Here is a 24419-nt window from a genome sequence, read left to right as displayed (position 1 = left end):
CGATTGTGACGCAGTTCCGGTAGGCCCTGCTGCTTCCTCCGGTGCCTTGGATGACCGCGGAGGTAGCAGCAGTAGGGGATTCAGCATTATGAAGCTTCATCTGTGGTGGATAACGGGGAGGGTGGGCTGTGGCACCCTAGCAGTACCAGCTGAACTCGGTTGAGTCCCTTGTTAGGCTGGGAGGAACGTAGAGAGTAGAGGTCCCCTTTTTGTTTTGTTTCATTTGTTGATGTCGGCTACCCCCCAAAATTGGGGGAAGTGCCTTGGTATATGTATGTATGTATGTATTCTTTCCACATTCTCCTCTGTACTCACACCTAATAACACTGAAATTACCAAACAATTCTTCACTCAAGGGGTTAACTACTGTACTGTAGTTCTTCAGTGACTACTTTCCTCTTGATAAAGGTAGAAGAGACTTTTTAGCTATGGCAATCAGCTCTTCCAGGAGAAGAACACTCCAAAATCAGCCATTGTTCTCTAGTCTTGGCTAGTGCCATAGCCTCTGTATCAAGGTCTTCCACTGTCTTCAGGTAGAGTTCTCTTGCCTGAGGGTACACTCTGGCACACTATTCTATCTTATTTCTCTTCCTCTTATTATTCAGAAGTTTTTATAGTTTTTATATGAAAGATTCATTTTAATGTTATTATTATTCTTAAGCTTCTCTTGTAGTATATATCCTTATTTCCTTTCCTCACTGAGCTATTTTCCCTGTTGGGGCCCTTTGGCTTCTAGCATCCTACTTTTCCAACTACGGTTGTAGCCTAACAAGTAATAATAAAAGATAATAATAATAAACCAACTGTAGATCACACTCTTTGTGGATCTTGTAGGGGGCATTATTATTTGAAATCATCCTAGTGTGCTGAGTGTAGCTCATGGCCTCCTGTGCAGTGGTAGACTTGAAGAAGGGAGTCAAGCTTTTTCCTGGGTTTGTAATGGCAATGCCCAAGAATACCCCAGTCTTTCTTTTCTTCCATCTGCTTATTCAATGCCTCTGCTACCGCAGATCCTGCACATACTGTATGTCCCCGATGCCCTGGTTTTGTTCCAGGGAAGTGTGCGTCAGGAGCAAGAAGTCCTTTGAGCAACATTAAATAATTTTTCAGGTTTTTGTGGTGTGTGGGTTTCCTCCAGTTTTTCTGCACGCATCAGAAGCTGGAGGCTCTCTTCTGTCTTTTGTGCAGACAGCTGATGATGAATTTGAGCTAAGGAAGGCTTGGGTCTCTTTAGATCTTTCAGGTAGACCATCTTTACCTTTGTTGAGAGTTGATAGCATAGGCTACCTCTTCCCCTGGTGCCAGTGACCCAAGTGATGTCCCCAGTTGTGCCCCTTCCTAAGCCTAAAAGGACTGAAAAGGCTCATATTATGACAGGATTCCCACCCAGAAAAGCTCTGGTCCTTATAGGTGTCATATCTAAGGTTGGGTGTGATTTTACCCTGGGGTTACCGTTTATATCACCCCTGACTTGGTCGTCAGGGCTCCAGAGTGGGATGTAGGACGTGACCCTCATTCTCAAGGCTCTTACTCGTACCCCGTTCAAGCCATTGAGGAGGTCATCAGACAATCTGATTTTCAAGATTGTCTTTTTGCTAGCTTTAGCATCAGCAAAGAGAATAGTTGAGTTCCACAGTCTTTCTTACTTAATCACCCATGCTGAGGGTGGACGAAGGCCTCCTTTAATTTTATGCCTGGCTTTGTGGCCAAAACACATTACCTGTCGTTGCACAACCCTTGGTTGGAGACCTTCCTTCTTCATTACCTCTTTTTGTCAAGTTATGGGTAGTGGTCCAGGGAAGATGCTTTTGTGTTCCATGAGGGCTCTGCAGTGTTATCTAAAGAGGACCTGACACTACAGGCCTGAGTGTCAGCAACTTTCTTAGCACTTCCAGAACCAAGAAAGAAGTGTCGAGGAACATTTTCTTATTCTGGCTTCATGAGACGATCTTTATAGCATACCCCTCGACTAATGAGAGGGTTGGTGTACCAGGTAGGACCAGAGCTCACAAAGTCAGGGGTATAGGCCTGACCCTAGGCTACAAGAGGAATTCTTTAGGTCAGCCAGCTATTGGAGGTTAGGTTGTGGTACCTACTAGAGTATACCCACAAGTCCCTTGACACTTATGCTTAGTCTGGTGATGGCTACTCACCTAGTTGTGTATCCTGCCCAGCTCCCATGCGACAGGAAGCATCTGATCTATGGTAATGTATGGATGTAAGGCTGGAATGAAAGGTAGAATGAATGGCTCTTCTTCATTTCTCTGCCCTCTCTCTTGGGGGCAAGGCAGTCAAAACGTTAAACTCTGGACCTGATTTAATGCTGGTGAGTTACACTTCTGAGCTCTATTCCTTCGATCGAAAGAAGTATATCCCATACTCTCCCAAAGAAGGACAAGGGAGAGTATGTTGGAATTTATACCAACCTATTGATCATCATACACTAGGTATATTATGTTGGCATGATATCCTTTTCAAGGGAAGGGATCCCACATTTGACCAAGTACCTATCATCTTGATCAAGCCAGGCCCAATCAGTCTACTCATCCCTTTGATATACAGATAGGAGATTGCTGGAGTCATCTTTGCTCCTATACAAGACTAGATAGAATGACATTTCCAGGGAAGAAAAAAAGCCAACCAGTTCTGTTTTATGTGGACTCCCAACCCATCAGTCATTGAGTCTTCCTATTTAAAGCATGAAAGGTTTGCATATGCACAGGAACAAATAAATTTTTTTTAAGTACTTTGAATTTTTCTTATTTGTACAAATCTCAGTCATTTAATGTTAAACTTCCCACCTTATCCACCCTCCCTGTCCTAAGCTGAACTTCCTGCAGGTGGGTGGGTGGGGGGGACTTATTGCCTGTGCTCACCACCTGTCATTAACTACCTTGTTAATGATTTCGACGACTGTTCCATCTGTCTCTAAATACATATATCATATTTGAAGGACTCCAATTTTTATAACTAAAAATCAATATAAATTACTATTGAAATTTGGTATTTTAGGCAGAAAGAAAATATGACAGAGAAGAATAGATAGAACATATTTCTCATGTAAGTCCATATGAGGAGAAATTTATATAAAAAAACCTTTATACAGTACAGTAATTATGATTATGATGAGGAATATTGGGACCCCAAAATTTTATTCATAACATTATTTTAATACATAAATTGAAAACTACTATCAAAGAATAGAATGTGTTAATAGTGAGATACTCTTAAGAACATGTAAGGTGCTTGGTCTGTCATAGTAGATGTAAACATATTAGTAATATATTTATAGGAAAAAATGACTGCTAATTAAGTATTATGAATGCGAACGGTTAATGATATATTAGTGTATTGGATGACTGTTTTAATTGAGCCCCTTTTTGCACTTTGCATAATTCAGTGATATTCTTTAAAATTTCTGAAAATCTTTCTACAATTTCAAGAATACAACAGGAAAACATTTTAGGAAACAAGCCATTAATGTCAGATAGCAATCCACATTGGCTACTCGATTCTAATAAGATCTGATGTTTATTTTCCAAATTTGAAGTTCAAAATCACTCGACTAAGTTATTATTTTTCTAGTTAACAAAAATCTTTGTTGTATAGAGCTCCTGAAGCACTTTATCAGTAAATTATATTACATATTTTTCAGAAAGTGGGAGTAACAGCATGGAAATGCCACTAAAGAAGAGAAGAAAAATTAAGAGTCTTAAAAAGGTATTTCGGTTTGTACTAGACAGGTATTTGCTTATTTTGATTTGAAATAAAATTTTCTGACCATGGTGAAAATTTTTCGCTGTTAAAACTAGATATTTGTTCATATCATACAACTGGTTTTATGACTTTTGGTATATTTCACATGCTGAGGAGACTTTGACACAGGTAGATAATGACTGTTGTATTCCAAAATATTGAATGAGCATAATCTTCTTAGTTTTTCCAAACTAACTACATTATGGTAATTCTTTCCTTTTTCTCCAGGTACCTGAAGTAAACTTTAATAATTTTGATCATAGCCATCACAAGTATGACCAGGAAGTTGAGAGTTCCGAATTAGATTTAGGTAGTTTCATGGCTCTCTGAGAAGGTTGGTGATAATGTTATTTCTTATAATCTGTAGGCATAGTGAAACTCCCATTTTATTTTTTATTAGTATCATTTTATATTTTAAGCATAGGTCATTATGCTGCAAGTGGTTGTTTAGTTATGAAAATAATTTAAACAAAATTTCTTATTCACACAAACCCTTTTATTTGTCACAAAATCCAGGAGACATTCCATAACTTCAATTAAAAATCAGCACTTGTTCCTACACGGTTACTTACCTAGAACTACCTTCTTAGGAGTTACTGGTAACTCTACCTAACCGACCAGCTTTTTGTATAGTTTACCCTCTTCCCGTTTTCTACGGGGTCAACCTCAGGCAGTGTGATACGTACCCTGAGGCGACCCGGGTCGGGCAGCGTGCTAGCTCAGGTCGAATCGTTAGTAAGTTTCTGGTCGCGGCGTGATCAATATCTCGCCGCGCTCTCTCTTACCTTGTGCGACCCTTTGTGTCCCCCGATCCTTTGTGCTTACCGCGTGTTACCCACGTGTTTCCCTTTCACTTTCCCTTTGCATCCTTGTGTCTCTGGGTGTATTAGCGTTGCGTTATGGATCAATCTGAGATTGATCCCCACTCCTTGTGCTCCACGTGTAGGGGGAAAGTGTGTTCCCCTGCCTCTACGTGCCCGGAGTGTCCTAACTGGAGTGAGATCCAGTGGGTGCTCTTCGGGACTAAGAAGAAGAAGGCGGCTAAGAAGTCGCCTAAGGAATCCAGTGTCTCGTCGCCTGTGGTTTCCCCAGAAGTCTCGGCAGACCGTAGCTCCCGTCCTTCTTCCCCTACCCAGAGTAGGGGACGAGGTAAGTCCGTTGCGGGGAAGAGGCCCATTGCCCTTCCCCAAGAGTCTGATATTCCTGTGGGGGAAGTGTCTAGTGTGGGGCAGGCATGTGTGGGGCCTGAGAGTAGTGCGGGAGTGTGGGTAGGAGGCGAGGTCCTGGTGCCCGCAGGTCCCGTCTCCTCGGAAGATCCTATGTGGGGGAAACCAAGTGTGGATTCTTCCCCGGCATCATGGCGTATTTCAGGTACTTCAACCACTCCCTCGTTTACGCTACCCCCCGTGTTTCTGCAGCCTCCCACACCTGGGAAACGTCGAGGATTTCCCCCCGCAGTCTTGGACGTTTCCTCTAAGAAGAGCAAGTCCAAGGAGTGGGTGAACATCACAGTGCCCCGGAGCAAGCTGTTTAAGGTTACCACAGCCGCGGCCGCTTCCGGGTGGCTCACTAGAGCCTCGCCTTCTGTGTCTCATCCTCCTACCTCCTCCTTCGGACCAGTCGCCCGGCAAGAGGGGTCGAACCAGGCCCCCCGTGTAGTGACTAACCCAACGGTGGCCTCCGCTTCTTCTTCCCTTAGGAAGGACGTACGTCTTATGAAGGAAGGCTTAGCGTCGACCATGGGCACCTTGGAGGCCTTCCTAAAGCACCAAGGGCGCCCGTCGGTCCGCATGGATCCCCCCATCCACGGGGTCCCCCGTGGAACAAGGTACTCCCATGACAGATACCTTCGTCCTCACGGGGCAGCCCATACCACGGGTATCTTATGAAGGAAGGCTTAGCGTCGACCACGGGCACCTTGGAGGCCTTCCTAAAGCACCAAGGGCGCCCATCGGTCCGCATGGATCAACCATCCACGGAGTCCCCCGTGGAACAAGGTACTCCCATGACGGATACCTTCGTCCCCACGGTGCAGCCCATACCACGGGTATCTTATGAAGGAAGGCTTAGCGTCGACCACGGGCACCTTGATGGCCTTCCTAAAGCACCAAGGGCGCCCGTCGGTCCGCATGGATCTCCCATCCACGGAGTCCCCCGTGGAACAAGGTACTCCCATGACGGATACCTTCGTCCCCACGGGGCAGCCCATACCACGGGCAGACTAGTCCAGCGTTGCCTTTCCCACCGTCACGGAGTACCCCCGTACGGAGGAACTGGTGGCGGATGACCTGGTGGAAGGAGGGGAGTGCTCGTCTGATGACATCTCCTCCTACCGTAACGTTCTGGCCCTAATTCGTCGACACCACCGATTAGACGAACCTAAGCCCTCAGCAGCAAAGGCCGTGCTCTCCGGACTGTCCATAATGATCGTCAACCCTGTGCAACAAAAGCCTTCATTGTCTCTCCCTCTCACTCCGGACGTGAAGTTGGGGATGGAGAAAATAGATAGCTACCTGGCAGGACTGGCGGAGGCCCCCAGAAGCCAGATTTCCTCTAAGCTGCTTCCAGGGCTGAAATCGCAGAAACTTTTCTACGTCCCAGTAGAGCATCGCGGCGGACCCCGTGCGGTAGAACAGCGGTGACCTCACTGAACCAGGGAGCCTCGGAAGACAGGGCCACCACTGCCTCCGTGTGCTTTTCCCCGTCAAAAGCCTCTATGATGGAGGACATGGCACAGGACCTTGTCTACGTGTCCTCCTGGTTGGATTGGTGGTCTTGCGACTTGGTGGGGTTTCAGGCGTCCCACGACCTCTCCCTTGCAGACAATCAGGCCACGCTGAAGGAGCTAGTTAGTTCGGGAGGCAAGGCCTTTAAGTTTGTTGTCATCCCAGTCCCTGTCTATGGCTACGAACTGGGTACTTAGAAAGAGGGATACTGTCCTTAGCAAGTTGGTGCGGAAGTTACCGGACAGAGAAGCTAGGATAAGACTGAGGAATTCCTCCGTGTGGGGAAACGACATTTTCCCTATCAAATTGGTGGAGGATACGATGGAGAAAGTGAGGAGGATAAGAGACACGGACCTTAGCCCCCCCCCCCCCCCCCCCCCATGAGGAAGCCCGTGTTTAGAAGAGCCTCAGCGGACGTCCCTCACTCCTCCCAGTCCGCCCCTTTGCTGCCTCGAAGAGACCCACCGTCAGCTCCTTGGCTTCAAACCTCTCAGCAGCCCACCCGTAGGACCAACGCAGCCCCTCAGTCAGCCTTCAGACCCTCCTACAGTAACTCTAGGAGAGGTCGCTCTGGCCGCTCCTCCAGAAGGAGGTAGGAAGAGAGGCCCCCTACTCCTTCAGGAGCCCCTAGTAGGGGGATGCCTCAGACATTTTTGGCAAGCATGGCGGGATCTCGGTGCGGATCCCTGGACGGTGACGGTCCTGAAAGAGGGCGACAGACTCCCTTTCCTAGAAGAGCCTCCCCCTCTCATCCCAGCCCATCGGGCCGAGTGGCTGGTTCCAAAGGACCCCTTGAAGAGGTCGGCACTACAAGAGGAAGTAGCGTCCATGATCGCCAAGGGAGCTTTAAAGACAATGGAGAACCCCGGCCCGGGTTTCTTCATCAGGCTCTTCCTTGTGGAGGAATCGACAGGAGGGTGGAGGCCGGTCATAGATCTCTCAGCCCTCAACAAGTTCGTCTCAAAGACGGACTTCAAAATGGACACCCCCAAGACAGTGCTAGAAGCCTTGAGGGAGGGGGATTTCCTCATGTCTCTCGACCTCAAGGATGCCTATTTTCAAATCCCCGTGCACCCCTCCAGCAGGAAGTTCCTCAGAATCAAGTGGGAGTCCAGTGTCCTGCAGTTCAAAACCCTGTGCTTCGGCCTTTCGACGGCCCCGCAAGTGTTCACGAGGGTGTTCACCACGATCTCGGCATGGGCACACGAGAAAGGCATACGACTGCTCAGGTACCTGAACGACTGGTTGCTTCTTTCTGCCTCAAGGGAACAACTGAAGGAGCAAGGCGTTATGTTGCTTGACCTCTGCAGGGTATTAGGGATCATGGTCAACCTAGGGAAGTCCCAATTAATCCCCAGCACCAGAAGGACTTACTTGGGGATGGTCCTGGACACCCAGTTAGTAAGAGCCTTCCCCTCAGGGGAGAGGTTAGCCAACCTGGATCATATCCTTCAACCCTTCCTGACGGGACAACCCAGGAGGGCCAAGCACTGGCAAAAGTTACTGGGTCATCTGGTTTCGCTGGAAAAATTAGTACCGCAAGGGAGACTCAGGCTCCGCCCGGTACAGTGGAATTTGAAGGAGTCGTGGACCCAAGGCAAGGAGCCCCACAAAATAGTCCCAGTCCTCCCGAAGACGAGAGAGACCCTTCTTTGGTGGAACATCAGGTCGAACACAGAGAAGGGAATGCCCTTCGCCCCCGATCCCCCAGAGATGCTGTTGTTCACGGACGCATCGAAGGAGGGTTGGGGAGCACACCTGCTAGGGGAATCGACAAAAGGACAGTGATCCAGCGAGGAGGCGTCTCTCCATATAAACATCCTGGAGATGATAGCGGTTCTGAGGGCGTGTCGACGGCTCGTACACTTCCTGTGAGGAAACACTGTGGCGTTAATGTGCGACAACGCCACAGTAGTGGCGTATGTAAAAAAACAGGGAGGCATGAAGTCAAGGGTCCTATGTGCCCTAGCCACGGAACTGTTAGAGTGGGCAACAGAAGAAGGGATAGAACTGACGGCAAGGTTCATCCCAGGAAAGAGGAACGTAATGGCCGACGGCCTCAGCAGGGCGGGTCAAGTGATAAGTTCAGAGTGGACCCTACACCCGAAGGTAGCTCGGGCAGTCATCCTAATGTGGGGCTCCCCAGTGATAGACTTATTCGCCACACGTCTGAACGCCCAACTCCCCGTGTTCTGTTCTCCGATCCCAGACCCGTCAGCAACGTTCGAGGACGCCTTCCAACATCCGTGGGACGAGCTCGATGTTTACGCCTTCCCTCCCTTCAGTTTGATCAGGCAAGTGTTGAACAGAGTGAGAGTGTCGTCCAACCTGTCGATGACTTTGGTAGCGCCCTGGTGGCCGGAGAGAGACTGGTTCGCAGACCTAAAAGAATTAGCTCTTCGTCCTCCTTGGCCGCTTCCGAACGGGCCAGATCTCCTGCGTCAACCTCACTTTCACAGGTGGCATGAACACCCTCGATCCCTCCGCCTTCACGCGTGGAGGTTATCGAGAAGCTCCTGAAGAAAGAAGGATACTCATCGAGAACCGCGGCAAGGATGTCGGGTTATCTACGGCGTTCCTCGGCAGTAGTCTACCAGGCAAAGTGGGCAGTCTTCGTGAAGTGGTGTGCGTCCAAGAACATCAGGCCTTTAGGGGCGTCGATCCAGGACATTGCAGACTTTCTGGTGTACCTGAGAGACGACGTGGGTTCGTCCATTCCGGCCATCAAAGGAGTTCGAGTCAAGTCTTCCTTCTTAGGGGCATTGACTTAGGAGCCTCAAGGCACATCTCTATGCTCATCCGCAGTTTTGAACAATCAGGTCCCCCCCAGGAGGTACGGGTTCCGCAGTGGGACCTAGCCAGAGTTCTCAAGGTTCTGTCAGAGCCACCCTTCGAAACTCTCAGGGACGTACTAGACAGAGAACTCACCCTTAAAACAGCTTTTCTTTTAGCCCTGGCCTTGGCGAAGAGAGTTAGCGAGGTCTCACACTCCAAAGGGTGGAGAGAAGTTACCTTTAGGTTCATCCCTAGCTTTGTGGCGAAGACGCAGAACCCGGCGTGTTGGGATCCTCGGTTTGATGGTTTTTCGGTGCCAGCCATCCCTCGCTCCGACAACCCGAAGGATCTACTCTTATGTCCCGTGTGAACAGTAAGAAAATATCTGGAGAGGACAGCAAAATTCCGCCCTCAGATAAAAAATTTATTCATCTCAACAGGCCGGGTGAAGAAACCAGTCTCGAAAAACTCTATCTCTTTCTGGCTGCGACAGGTGATAAAGAGGGCCTACGAGGCTTCTGGGACTCCTCTCCCAGGAAAACCAAGGCCACATGATATTAGAGGTCTGAGCACCTCCCTGGCCTTCGAGAAAAACATGGCTGTGGTAAAGATTCTGAAGGCTGGGACCTGGTCTAGACAGTCAACCTTCACGGAACACTATCTCAAAGATTGCTCGAGAAAATCCTTGGACAGGTTTTCCATTGGCCCAATCATTTCGGCCCTTCAAGAGATCTAAGGTCATAGCCCCAGGGTAACCGGGGGTGTTAATGCCAAGAGACTCTAGTTCCTTCCTTAACCTTACCCCCCTTTCCTTCCTTCCCCGGACCGTCCGGGCCAGGAAGATGTTGAAAAGACCTTAGTCACTTAAAGGAACGCCCTTCAAGAGGACATGTATCGGAGTTGGTTTTGAAAAGGTAAGCCATTAGACACTAAGTGAGTTTTTTGGATAGTTTCCCCTTCTTTTCGTGCAGTTTTCTAGTGGTTGTGGAACCAAGACCTCCTTAGAGGTTCCCTATCTTGCGTGCTTCCCCGTCGACTTCTGATCCCTGCAGGACACTCCCACCTCCTAAAGTGTAAGTCTCCTAAGAAGGTAGTTCTAGGTAAGTAACCGTGTTGGAACAAATCACAAATTTTTAAGTAATTTGTATTTTTCCTAACATACTTACCTAGAACTACCTTCGGGTTATGGCCCACCCATCCTTCCCCGAGAACCTGCAGGATCGAGTAGTGCCTGTTCCAACGAAACTTACTGACGATTCGACCTGAGCTAGCACGCTGCCCGACCCCGGGTCGCCTCAGGGCACGTATCACACTGCCTGAGGTTGACCCCGTAGAAAACGGGAAGAGGGTAAACTATACAAAAAGCTGGTCGGTTAGGTATAGTTACCAGTAACTCCGAAGAAGGTAGTTCTAGGTAAGTATGTTAGGAAAAATACAAATTACTTAAATATTTGTGATATTTTGAGAGTACTGTACTAGACATACACAGGTTCTCCTATAGCAGCTGCAGTCATTACTCATTTTGTTTGAGCTTTGAAAAGATAGAAATGTTAGGATGGAGGCAAGAAATCTCATTCCAAGCACAGTACTGTTGTAATCAGTCTGAATTTTATTTTTATTTGTTTTTTTTTTTTTAAACAAATTTCATTACTCTGAGTCTGAGTCTTAATTTATGCATTAAGATTTGAGCTAAAAAAATCTATGAAATGATGAACGAAACATGTAGGATCTGCAAGGAAGCACATGAAATTGATCGTAAGTCTCAGAATGAAAGTGTCAGACATGCAGTGAGTTTTATTTGAGACAAAAGACCTGTTTGAAATTGTAATTGTTCCAACACGAAGTACTTACCTCGAACTACTTTCTTAGGAGTATCTGGGATCTCCTCCCATTTGACCAGAGTTTTGTGTAGTTTACCCTAAACCCATTTTCTATGATGGGTAACCTCAGGCGGAGTGATACGCGCCCTGAGGCTAACCCCGGGTCAGAGAGCATGCCTGCTCAGGTCTCGACCTCCAGTAAGTTCACTGGTCGCGTTTATCATCTCGCCGCTCTCCTAATCCCAGTGTGACTTTGTGTCCCCCCGACATTTTGTGTCTCACGCGGTACCCATGTGGTCCCATTGTGCTTTCTCTTTGTGCTTTCCCTGTGCATGCTTGTGTCTCGTAGTGCTTCTCCTACATCATGGAGCATCCTCGCCGTTGTCCTGGGCCTATGGCCGGCAAATCGTGTGGAGCGTTCCTCTCGAAACCCGAAGTTGACCTGCACTCTTTGTGTTCCTCGTGCAGGGGCAGCGTGTGTTCCACTTCTGCCACGTGTCCGGAGTGTGAGTCGGGGAATGAGGTGCAGTGGTTGCGGTATAGCACCAAAAAGAAGAAGGCGACAAAGAAGTCGCCTAAGAAGCCGAGCGTCCCTTCCTCCCTTGCTTTGCCGGGCGTCTCATCGGTCCGAGCTTCTCTTCCAACCTCCCCTACCCAGAGTAGGGGACGAGGTAAGTCCGTTGCGGGGAAGAGGCCCGCGGCCCTTCCCCAAGAGTCTGACCTTCAAGACAGTGGTGTTGTGGCATCGTTCCAGGCGAGGGAGGGGCGGGAGTGTTTTCGGGAGACGGTAGCCTGGTGCCAGCAGGTCACGTCTCCTCAGATGACCCCATGTGGGGGAAAATGTTACTAATTCTTCTCTAGCCTCTTGGGCGTGTTTTTCAGGCGGTTCAGCAGCCGAGGGCGACGTCGAGAAGGAGCTTTCCCCGCCGTCGGACCCCACTGCGTGGGTTCCCCTTAAGATGCCCTTCAGGTCTCCGATGAGGATGGAGGAAGACTTCGGGACCTGGTCTCCCACGAAAGAGCCTCCTCGCTCCCCCCCAGCGCCGTCGGCCATTTTCCCAGAGGTGTTTTTGCAGGCGTCGTCTTCCACAGTGTCTCGCAGGAATCCTCCTACACCAGCGAGGGAGGCGAGGTCTTCGAAGAGGGCCTATAAGTCGTCGGTCTCCTCATTGGAGGAGCTTTCCTGCTCTTCGGAGGACGAGGCGCTGAGGAAGCTCAGGAGACGAAGGTAGAAGTCCCGCAAGAAGATGTCGCGCTCTCGCTCCCGCTCGAGGTCGCACCACGAGTCAGCGCCCAGGATCCCCCAAGAGGAAGTGGAAGGAAAGGGCCTCCCCGGAGGGTGAGTGAGTGATGGTTCACCGTGACAGGCTGTTGGAGCTAGCTGCAGCGTCGGGCCCTTCAAATTGGCGTCCGAGGACGAGCTCCCCGGACAGATACTCCTCCGGCAGCAGTGGCACCCGACGGAGGGACTCATCATGGCAGGTTCCAGTCGACAGGCGTAAGACTGCGAAGGTTCCGGCTCCATCCGCCCAGCAGAGAGAGTCGCCCCTTCGGTCTGGCAGCCGAGTCCTGACCTCCAAAGTCCACCTAGCTCGTCACGAGCGCGGCCCTCGGCTTTCCTCGACGGGTAGGCCCGCAGATACGAGAACCTCCGGAAGAGATGATGGACCCAGGACGGCGGCCCCCATCCCGATGGCGATGCCCGTCCTTCGACGTGAACCCCCGCGAGAGCGTCGGTCCATGACTCCCCCACATGCGAGGTCCTCCGTCGGAGTACCCCCGTCATATGTGTCAGCGCGCCCGTCGGAGGATCTCGATGACCATGGAGAGGGGTCGGCAGCGGAGGTATCAGCCTATCGGAGGGTGATAGGCCTCATCAGAAGCCACCACAGACTGGACGTGCCGGAACCCTCCTCCGAAGAGGCATGGCGTTCCAGCCTCAACAGGATAGTGGACGCCCCGGTCCAGCAGCGACCCTCCTTGGCTCTTCCTTTAGCGATGGACGTTAAGTTGGGAAGAGCCCACGTGGACAGGATCGTGGCCACCCACGTCGAGGCGCCCAAGAACCAGAGCGCTTCCAAGCTGCTCCAGGGCCTGAAGTCCCAGAGCAAGTTTTACCTCCCAGAGGGACAGCGAGCAGGCGCCTGTGCACTGGAGCCAGCACTCACCGTGTTGGGGCAGGGAGCCTCAGAAGAAAGGGCGTCCACGGCTCCGATCTGCTTCTCTCCTTCGGAGGCGGTCATGATGGAGGAGATCTCGAAGGACCTAGTCAACGTCTTCTCTTGGCTGGACTGGTGGGCGTACAGTCATCCTACGACCTGACCGTACCAGAAACCCAGGCCTTACTCAAGGAACTTATTAGTTCGGGAGGTAAGGCCCTGAAATTCCTATCCTACCAGTCGCTAGCCCTGGCCGCCAACTGGGTCCTATGGAGGAGGGACACCGTCTTAAGCAAGCTGACTAGGAGGCTTCCGGACAGAGAGGCCAGGTCTCTGAGGAACCTGACCCTGTGGAACGACGCGATCTTTCCCCCGAAGGCAGTGGAGGAATCGATGGAGAGAGTTCGAAGGCTGAAGGAACCGTACGAGACCAGGCCCCACCCGGTCAGAAGGCCGGCGTACAGAAGGTCCTCCGTCGACGCACCTCGCTCTCGTCGGCCCGCTCCTAGCCAGCCTAGGAGAGACAACTTGGCTACAACCTGGTCCCAGTCGTCTCAGCCCTCCGTAGGGGATCAGCCTCGGCCCAAGCCGCCTATAGGCCGTTGTTCGCAGCGTCCAGAAGAGGGCGTTCAGGCTGCTCCTCAAGGAGAAGATAGGGAGGGAGGCCCCCTACTCCTGCCGAAGCCTCAGGTGGGGGGATGCCTCAAACGTTCTTGGCAAGCATGGGAAGAACACGGAGCAGACCCGTGGACCGTGACAGTACTGAAGGAAGGGTACAGGTTGCCCTTCCTAGTGGACCCTCCACCTCTGATGCCAGACCAGCAGGTGGAGTGGCTAGCCCCCAAGGATCCCTTGAAACAGACAGCTCTGCAGGGAGAGGTCTCAGCGATGTTGGCAAAAGGGGCAATGGAACCTGTCCAGGACCCAGGTCCGGGGTTCTACAGCAGGCTGTTCCTGGTGGAGAAAGCGACAGGAGGATGGAGACCAGTCATAGACCTCTCAGCCCTCAACAAGTTCGTCTGCAAGACCGACTTCAAAATGGACACTCCGAAATCAGTCTTGGCGTCCTTGAGAGAAGGGGACTTCTTGACAGGGCATCGGCAACGGGATTCATTTTCCAAGGGACGTATTGAAGGGTGCAATTATATTCAGCCACGGCGGAGTGATGTCGGTGTTGCCAGGCGGACCAGGCATCAGACTGTCGAGTAAAGGCGTGCACCAGAGGCATGTGGTCTGTGTGAATGACAAAGGGTGTACCTTCTAAGAAATGGCGAAAGTGACGGACAGCCAAGTGCACCGCCAGCAATTCTCGATCGAAGGTAGAAACCCGATTCTGCCTTGGACAGTTTTCTGCTGAAGAAGGCCAATGGGCGGATCGAGCTGTTAACCACCTGCTCGAGTACTGCACCAATAGCGACATCGCTGGCATCGGTGGAGAGAAGGAGAGGGGCATGTGGGATAGGAAAAGCGAGAGCCGCAGCAGTTGATAGGGCCTTCTTTTCATTGCAGAAGGCTGCTACTTGAAGGGGACCCCACTTCAGGTCCTTTGGCTTGCCCTTGAGGGAGGCGTAGAGGGGAGCAAGAGTGGCGGCAATGGCTGGCAGTAAACGGTGATAATAGTTGATCATGCCCAAGAATTCCTGCAGAGCTTTGACGGTCGAGGGCGCGGGGAAGTTCTGAACGGCTGCTACCTTCTCAGGGAGGGGATGGTCTCCTTCAGGAGTGATGCGGTGCCCTAAGAACGACACTTTGTTGGCGCCAAAGGTACACTTGTCGTACCGGACTACAAGGCCGGTTTGGTGCAGGCGGTCGAGCACGATGCGCAGATGACGGAGGTGTTCCTCTTTTGAGGAGGAGAACACAAGTATGTCGTCCACATAACATACACAGAAAGGGAGGTCCCCTAAGATGCCATCCATGAGACGTTGAAACGTGGCCCCAGCATTACGAAGGCCAAAACAGGAGTAATTGAAGGTGTATGTACCAAACGGAGTGGTGATGGCGGTCTTGGGGATGTTTTCTGGGTTCATAGGCACCTGATAATACCCCTTCAGGAGGTCGAGCGTAGAGAAAACCTTCGCTTTGTGCAGGTAGGAGGTCACGTCGGCAATGTTTGGGAGGGGGTAGTGATCCGGTTCTGTTTGCATGGTCAGGCGCCTGTAATCCCCGCACGGACGGAGGGAGCCGTCTTTCTTCAGAACGATGTGTAAGGGTGACGACCATGGGCTGGAGGCCTTTTGGCAAAGGCCAATTTCCTCCATTTTGGCAAACGTCTGTTTGGCGGCTGCCAATCGTCTGAATTTTGCGAAAACTGGGGGTCCCGTCGTCTTGATATGGTGATAAATACCGTTCTTGGCAGGAACTGTGGGCGTTTGGCGAAGTTCTGGACGGAAAACTTTTGGGTACGACATGAGGAGGTGGGCGTAGGCATCCGTGGGTGCGCTGATGTGGAGAGCGAGGTTAGAGGGGGCGGGTTGAAGAGGTGTCGACAAGTACGAGTCTGCGTTGACCAATCGTCAGTGGGCGACATCGAACAGAAGATGGAAATGAGAGAGGAAATCTGCACCGAGGATTGGCAATGTGACGTTAGCAACGAGAAACTTCCAATTGAATTTACCGTTTCCGACCGATAATGTGAGGTTCTCGTAACCGTAGGTGGGTATCGCAGATCCGTTGGCAGCTACCAAGCGGACGTCGGCAGATGTAGACAGACTACGTCGTGTCTTGAAGAGTTCCCTTGGCAAAAGAGAACGACAAGCACCCGTGTCTACCAAAAATCGCACGCCCGTTCCTGCATCATGTAAAAAGAAAAGATTAGAAACACGGGAGGCCACCGCCACGAGCGATGGCCCACTTACACGAATTCTGGCCACTGACAATCCTCGGCACATTTTTTCGCGGTTGCCCCGAATTTGAAGTGGTAGTAGCAAAACTGCGGCGGATGGGAAGTAGTAAGTGGCTGTAGAAGTCGTTTGTTAGGGGCGCGAGGGATTGGTGGGTGGTGGGTGGCTTTGTCGTCGCTTCGGCACGTCACGGGGTAGGCGTGTATGTCCTACGGCATTCATGTCAGCTTCGGTTGACGTTGAATAGGCATCCTCTTCGTCAGGGGTGGAGGCGTTGATGGAGGTCTTGAAGGGGCTGTCCATAAGGGCGTCGGCTTTGGTCATCAAGTCCTTTATGGGTAAACTATCGACATCGGGTATGGCAGCGTGTATAGGTCCGGGTAAACGGCGTATCCAAAGGGCACGAAGTAGGTTCATCTCACGAGGAGAGCCGTCTATGGCAGGTTGAAAGCGAGCGATACTGGTCATTTCCCTGAGGGCGAGCGAAGCCCTTTGGTCCCCCAACGGTTGTTGCGAGAGCTGAAAAAGCTTTGCTATACGGGCGGCTGGCGACGGCGAGTACTGCTGCAGAAGGTATGTTTTGAGGGCGTCGTACGCTATTGGGGTGTCTCCTTGTTCGCAAAGCCAGTTGGATATTTCCGGGAAGGTGTCCTCGGGTATCGCCGCGAGAACATAATCTGCTTTGGTGGTGGAGCGAGTCACGCCCTTGATGCGAAACTGGACTTCTGCGCGCTAAAACCAAGCAAACGCCTCTCTGCTGGCGAACGATGAAAGTTTCAATGGGGCAGCCGCAGCGCCAACATCCGTAGAGTCCTCCATCGTACCAACGATGGAGGGGCGAGGAGGGTGGGGGTGGAAGGCGGTGGGAGCGAGTCAACTTCCGGGGTCACCAATGTGACGGGCCGAGAGAAGGTTGTGACTCAAAGACTGGTTAAGAGCAACTGAGTAATTTATTATAGAACAATCTCCTTTATATACAAAACCTCAAGGCAACAGGAAATTTCATGTTCGAAAAACAGACAATGTTACAGAGGAAAAACGCAGACATGTTTATTCTGGTTCTTTTTAGTGCGAGGGAAGAGCGAAGATACAAGCATAATATATACAAAATGAATTATGTACGATCGTGTGACACACGGTTGGTACAGTACTTTCTGTAAACTGTTATCTTTGTTTTAACCCTGGATAGGTACGCTCCTCGGACACCCTTTTAAGGGTATACTCGGACGCGCGCGACCCCGACGCCAAAAAAAATTCTTGAAAAATCAGTTTTTGCAGTAACCTCCTTTTTTCTTTTGACAAAAAAAAACTTCAATGAATGCTTAAAACAACTGTAAAGATAAATACTACTCATCTGCAGAAAAACTATTTATTATAAATATTTTTAAAAATTAAGTAGAAAAAAAAAACCTTTCATAAAAATTCATAAAAAAAAAGTTTATACATATATACACAAATCCTTTTAGGAATTGATTCTTGAATGTTTAGGACACATCTTGATGTATTTTGGATGAAGTCAGACCCATGGAAGTGAAGATCTTAAATGAAAAAAAAGGGTAACTTTTTTTGGCCAAAAAAATTTGTCCAAATTTTATGAATTTTTTTTGGGTACCCAAATGAAATAGGAAGTGGCTAATTTTTTTAGGGAATAAACATATGTTATCCTAAAATAGAAATATGTAAAAAAATCTTCATTATTTTGTAAATTACATTTATATCAGGGGCCATATCTAAAGGTAATTTTTTGAGTACTTAGAAATTTCGTAAAAAAATACATATATTTAATATATAATATGATATTTATGCAGGTAAAAATATACCAAAATATCACAAATTCTATAGGGAACAAGAATATATATAGATAGGGCAACTTACGCTTCGGATATGTCCACAAAATGGCCGCCAACCACACTGACTCAGACTCCCTAATCTGCCACTTGAAATGTAGGAAGGGTATGTCAATTTCAAGGTGTTATTTACTAATCTAATTATTCTTGGATATGCATAAAAATTGTATGGTGGGTTTCTGGATAATTGTCGATTATTCTACGACTATAAAATTAAAATTCTGACCCAAAAAAATTTTTTTGAAGGGAAATAAAATCGAAAAAAAAAAAAATGTAAAACAATATGATATTTTAGCTAAAAAAATATGATGATATTCAATCAAAAAAGAAGTAAACAAAATTTTCTGACAAATAAACATCTAGAGGAATCATTACTCTGTGATAGTTCCTTAGTACGTAGTAATTTTGAAAGAAATGGGAAAAAACGAAAAAGTGGCAATCGCAGGAAAATCGAACACATACCTATATATACGCCATATCTGGCTAAAAATAAAGATAGGCATGGGTAGCCAGATCATCTAGAAACACTTTCCAACACTATAAAAATACAAGTTTTGCGACACTACTTGCCAATTCCTTACGGTAACATGACTAAGCAAAAAAATGCAAAACAAATAAAAAGGGGCACTCGCGGAAAAATGGCCAACATTCTAATATACGGCATTTCAGAAAAAAAAAATTTCAGCCATGTACTAGGCAAACCATCAAGGCACATTTTCCGACAAATAAACATCTAAATGAATCATTACTCTGTGATAGTTCCTTAGTACGTAGTAATTTTGAAAGAAATGGGAAAAAACGAAAAAATGGCAATCACAGGAAAATCGAACACATACCTATATATACGCCATATCTGGCTAAAAAAAAAGATAGGCATGGGTAGCCAGATCATCTAGAAACACTTTCCAACACTATAAAATTATAAGTTTTGCGACACTTCTTGCCAATTCCTTACGGTAACATGACTAAGTAAAAAAATTAAAAACAAATAAAAAGGGGCACTCGCAGAAAAATGGCCAACATTTTATTATACGCATTTCAGAAAAAAAAATTTCAGCCACGTGCTAAGCAAACCATCAAGGCACATTTTCCGACAAATAAACATCTAAATGAATCATTACTCTGTGATAGTTCCTTAGTACGTAGTAATTTTGAAAGAAATGGGAAAAAACAAAAAAATGGCAATCACCGGAAAATCGAACACATACCTATATATACGCTATATCTGGCTAAAAAAAAATAGGCATGGGTAGCCAGATCATCTAGAAACACTTTCCAACACTATAAAAATATAAGTTTTGCGACACTACTTGCCAATTCCTTACGGTAACATGACTAAGCAAAAAAATGCAAAACAAATAAAAAGGGGCACTCGCGGAAAAATGCCCAACATTCTAATATACGGCATCTCAGATAAAAAAAAAGACATGCACGTGTTAGCCCAACCATCAAGGCACACTTTCTAACACATAAACATGAAAAAAAAATCAATAATATACGGCAATTCCTTACTACGTAGTAAATTTTTACAAATATTGAAAAAAAACAGAAATTGGCAACCGCAGTTAAATACCCAATATACCAATAACTACGTCGTATCTGACAAAAACAAAGTCACGCATGGGTAGCCAGATCATCTAGACACACTTTCCAACACTAAAAAAGCAAAAGATTTACGACACTATTTGGCAATATCTTACGGAAAAATGACTTGGCAAAAAAATGAAAAAAAATGAAAAAGGGGCACTTGCGGTAAAAGGCCCAACATTCTAATATACGGCATCTCAGATAAAAAAAAAAGACATGCACGTGTTAGCCCAACCATCTAGGCACACTTTCTAACACATAAACATGAAAAAAAAATCAATAATATACGGCAATTCCTTACTACGTAGTAAATTTTTACAAATATTGAAAAAAAACAGAAATTGGCAACCGCAGTTAAATACCCAATATACCAATAACTACGTCGTATCTGACAAAAACAAAGTCACGCATGGGTAGCCAGATCATCTAGACACACTTTCCAACACTAAAAAAGCAAAAGTTTTACGACACTATTTGGCAATATCTTCCGGAAAAATGACTTGGCAAAAAAAAGGAAAAAGGGGCACTCCCGGTAAAATGGTCCTTGTGGTGATGAACGACATTTTAACTAAAAAAAAAATCATGCACATGGTAGCCAAACAATCCACCAAGACTTTCCACAACTGATAACCTATACAAGTTGCACCATTCTACGACAATTTCATAATACGTAATAACTTTGATGATTATGCAAATTACCTTAGAAGGGTAAACTCGATGATTATGCAAATTACCTTAGAAGGGTAAACTCGGTCGCGCTCGACCCCGACGCGTCTCAGAAATCGGGGAAGGAGTACAGCTACAGCAATGCACATCTGGACACTACTAGAGCGTGTAGGCGAGACACCTACTGCAGGTCGATCACCCACAAATTCAGTCACGGGGGTGAGTCACGTGAGAAAAACCTCTTTTTTTTTAACGCTCGGGGTCGCGGACGACCCACCGTACCGTTCCAGGGTTAATAGGGATTGAAGTGCTTGAAAGATTTCATGGCACCCAAAAAAGGTTAATCAAAAGTAATGGTTTTGTGATGAAACAAGTTGTCTTGAATACTATTTAACAAATTTTATTTCTTAGGGTGTAGCATAATGAGATTTTTTGTATCACTTGTGAAACTTTACCTTTTTCAATATTTCTTTATTAAATACTTTGTGATAATTTTCGTGTATTGAGGCAAATTGTGATTTGCTAAATGAATTGTGATTTTGTTGGTTGGAAGTTATTGTAGTTATATGGAACTATCCAGTCCTTAATCAATATACAGTAAGATATATGGAACTATTCAATGCCTTCTCATCCTGTAAATGGAACTCATATTTACATTGTCATTATACAAAATAAAATCATCTGCTAAAATATTAATATTGTCAGGTTGGATTATGGCAGAATTTTGTGTTTTGTTAACAATATGAAACATGTCAGAAAACTGATTTTTAGAAACTGAAGAGGTCAGTAATGGAATTTTCTCAAAATGAACGTTTTAGTTATGTTATGAGACCTTTTAGCTTACAAGATACCTCTTCCTAAAATTAGTTGAAATTTTTATTGTTGTGTTCCAATATTTTGATATCTTTTTCTGAGGTACTGTTCATTTGTTCCTATTATATTTACTGTGTTAATATTAATGAGTTATTTTGATACCATATCAATAGCTACCCTGATATTCATTAATTGAAGACGGTATTACCATTGTTAGAAAATAGAATAATTTCATGTCTTTATAGCTGTATTCTCAACAATGTACAGTATCTGTAACATTGCTCTTTCTGATATTTTATGTAACCTACACTGATTGACTGGAACATTTTTTTTTTTATCTTTACAGATGGTCAAGGACTTGTGGGGGAGAAATCTTACCTCCTGGAATTTGAGATAAAGATGGTAACAGACTTGGGAAACTAATATGTAGACAAGGTTCATTTCCATGTTCATTAGTGACACACGAGTAACAGGTTACTGTAGTCATTATAAATATGGTTAACAGTTTTTATTTGGTAAAATTTACACTTAACATGCTAAATTTCAAAATTAAATTAAAGGAAATATCATGAGATCATTCAGTAGTGCAGTATGCCATGTTATCTTTTTCTACTTTTTATTTTATTTTTAAATTTTTTAGTATCAGGCTTCTCCATATAAATATTCAGATGTTCCTAATCTGATATCTTTGCTTTGTGAAATTACTTAATAGAAGTTGTTAACAGTATTTTTACTATAACGTTCACTCATATGAAAAGTGAATTTGTAGCTAAATTTATCTAGTTTTTGGTTAATTATGGAATGTTTTCACTGCTTAGACGATACTTATTTACTTTTTTATTAAAATTGTTATACAATTAATATGTTCCGTGTTCATTATGTAATATGAGTGATATTTGTTTTCAGTCTTTCAGTCTAAAAAAACTATGCAGATGATTGTTTTTATGGACAAGTATGAAAAGACAAACTTTTATTTATATGAACTTCATCTGGTGTTCATATTTCTTCTTCTTCTCTGGAAGCTTTGTTTAATCGACCTTCACCTGTAAAATTAGAAAAAATTCTATTTTCTTTCCCTTCAAACACATGCCCCTATTAAAGGAAGTAAAATTCTAGTGGTAAAGGGTAACTAACACGTCAGTCTATTTATTTCTTCATTCGGGCGGTACCGATAAGACCTTCCTTAGATTTTATTTGCATATTACTGTGTATTAAGATGTCTTTTCCTGGTTTTCTTAGCAGTTACTGTGTGGAGTGTGAACAGGAATTGTTTCTGGAAGTTTATCATTCCCATTACCTTGATATGTCATGTCGGGGGCAATACTGTGATTAAATAATTTGTGAAAGGTGCGCATCCCTCCTGGTACCTCTTATTTAAAAGTTTGTTGAGATGACTGCCGATCAAGTTAACGGTACAAAGCACCAAAGGAAACTTGCTGTTAGTTCTTGGAAATAGTCAGAGAAGACTAGGCTATTTGTCACTAGAGGGGATGGATGTTATAATGACGTGCCTCCTCCTTTAGACAGTTCACATAATCAGCCAACTTTCGATAGTGATGAGCGCTATATTCTCTTTACATTGCTAGCTTCATTTGTAAAAGTTCAGAAGTCAAGTGAACCCTCTCTTAGAATGGGAACTCTGTACCTACCTGCCCCATGCTGTAAGCCTTTTGCTTTTATTCTTCCACCCTCCTTGACATCTCTGTCAACCTCTCAAGCCTGATGCTTTCATCTTCCTTGTCATGTTCATTGGCCTCCTCCTCTTCCTCACTTGCTAAATGAACTAATTCAGTCAGCTCCTTGTCATGGCCATCAAGTAACTCCAAGATGTCATCCTCAGACACTTCCTTTAAGCCTTCGACTCCACTTTCCTCGCTAAGGTTACAATTTTCTTAACAGTCTGTTGGAAAGTTTCATCACTACTGAAGCTGGCAAAGTCTTTCACACACCCTGGCCACAGACATTTCCAACAAGCATTCAGTCTTGGGCCTGATGATATGGAATAATTCCTCAACAACAGACAGATAGTCTGCGATCGTGAATCCCTCCCAATACTGGTTAACGTTCAGATCAGGGCTGTCATCCACTACTATTTGGAGTCGCGCCATCATTCGTTGGGTGTAGTGGGCCTTGAAGTTCTTAATTACCCCTAGGTCCATAGGCTTCATGAGGGTAGTGGTGTTTGGAGGAAAGAACACCACTTGCACATTAAGGTTCATTACCCTGACCTAGGATGGATGACTGGGAGCATTGTCAAGGGTAAACAGGACCTTGAACTTCAACCCTGTTTAAAAGTTTAAAGGCCACTCATGAAAGGCAGAGGCAAGGGACAGTGACATTGCCCTATCAAGCAAAACAATGACCTAGAGACTTGATATAAAATATACGATCAGTGCCCAAGCTCCCTCTCCACCCAATTTAGGACAAGGGAGGGCCAGGCAATGGCTGCTGATGACTCAGCATATAGACCTATAGGCTCTCCCAAACCCCCCATCCTTAGCTCACAAGGATGGTGAGGTTGCAGTGACGAAAGAAACTAACGAGTCTAAGCGGGACTCGAACCCCAGTCTGGCGTTCTCCAGACAGGGATGTTACCTCATCGGCCATCACAACCCTGTATTCTGTATTCTGCAGGTAGTGCTCAACCTCCAGTAAGAAGCTCTTTTGAAATCAATGGAGGAAGAACTTGCTCATTGTCCACTCCTTCTTTTTATGCATTCAGTAGACTGGCAGCAAATTCATGTTGCAGCTTTGAAGTGCACGTGGCTTTGCTAACTTATAAATAATGCCAGGTTTGATAAGGTGGCCGATGATATTTCTGCAAAAAATTAACGTGAACCTGGGGAAGACAGAAAAAGGCACAATTATTGAAATGGGATTTGATTAATACTGTACTGTATGTAATATTTTGTAAATTGCAATAAACATTTTTTGAACATGCAATAAAAATTCCTAAAAGTTACCTGCATTTGTGTAAATTAGAGAAAATAAATTTACACTGTTAGCCTACCTGTACTTTCTGTCTTGAAACCAGGAGCATGGCTTTCCTCCTGGACAAGGAAAGTCTTCTGCAACATCTTTCTCCGAAACAAACCTGCCAAGTAATAAGAAAATATACTGTATACGCTCCTCCCTCGCTTTTCGCAAATTCATTCTTTGCAATTCACTCGTTCAAGACAGAACTTTGTGGTGGATAACGTGGGAGGTTGGGCTGTGGCACCTTAGCAGTACCAACCGTACTTTGCTGAATCCCTCTTCCCCCCTTTTTTTTTTTATGTCGGCTACCCCCGAAATTGGGCAAAGTACCTTGGTAGATAGATAGATTATATCGTTGAGTATTAAAAAGCCTCCAGTAGTAGAATAAATTGTCTGGAATTTGGATGTGCTTTTAGTGTTTATAAGATCCCAATTTTGAACAGTTGATCTC

At 46.2% G+C, this 24419-nt stretch overlaps 1 protein-coding gene across 2 annotated transcripts in view; it reads left to right on the top strand.

The window, feature by feature from the left end:
- LOC137653483 (uncharacterized) overlaps nucleotides 1-23307 on the top strand; it is a 50492-nt gene extending 27185 nt beyond the window's left edge. The window contains exons 5-8 of one of the 2 annotated variants that reach the window (XR_011046491.1): nucleotides 3656-3720; nucleotides 3985-4090; nucleotides 20885-20961; nucleotides 21339-23307. Coding sequence is in view for 1 of the 2 variants with exons in the window: in XM_068386926.1 (XP_068243027.1) it covers nucleotides 3656-3720; nucleotides 3985-4086 (167 nt within the window). In the remaining variant the exon portion in view is untranslated. The remainder of the gene's footprint in view (nucleotides 1-3655; nucleotides 3721-3984; nucleotides 4091-20884; nucleotides 20962-21338) is intronic. The other variant, XM_068386926.1, reaches the window with a different exon arrangement.
- The last annotated feature ends 1112 nt before the right edge of the window (nucleotides 23308-24419 follow it).

This window comes from Palaemon carinicauda, chromosome 14 (genome assembly GCF_036898095.1).
Source record: "Palaemon carinicauda isolate YSFRI2023 chromosome 14, ASM3689809v2, whole genome shotgun sequence".
Classification (NCBI taxonomy): Eukaryota; Metazoa; Arthropoda; class Malacostraca; order Decapoda; family Palaemonidae; genus Palaemon; species Palaemon carinicauda.
The sequence above is the reverse complement of the archived record's forward strand: the minus strand, read 5'-3'. Positions and strand labels throughout refer to the sequence as shown.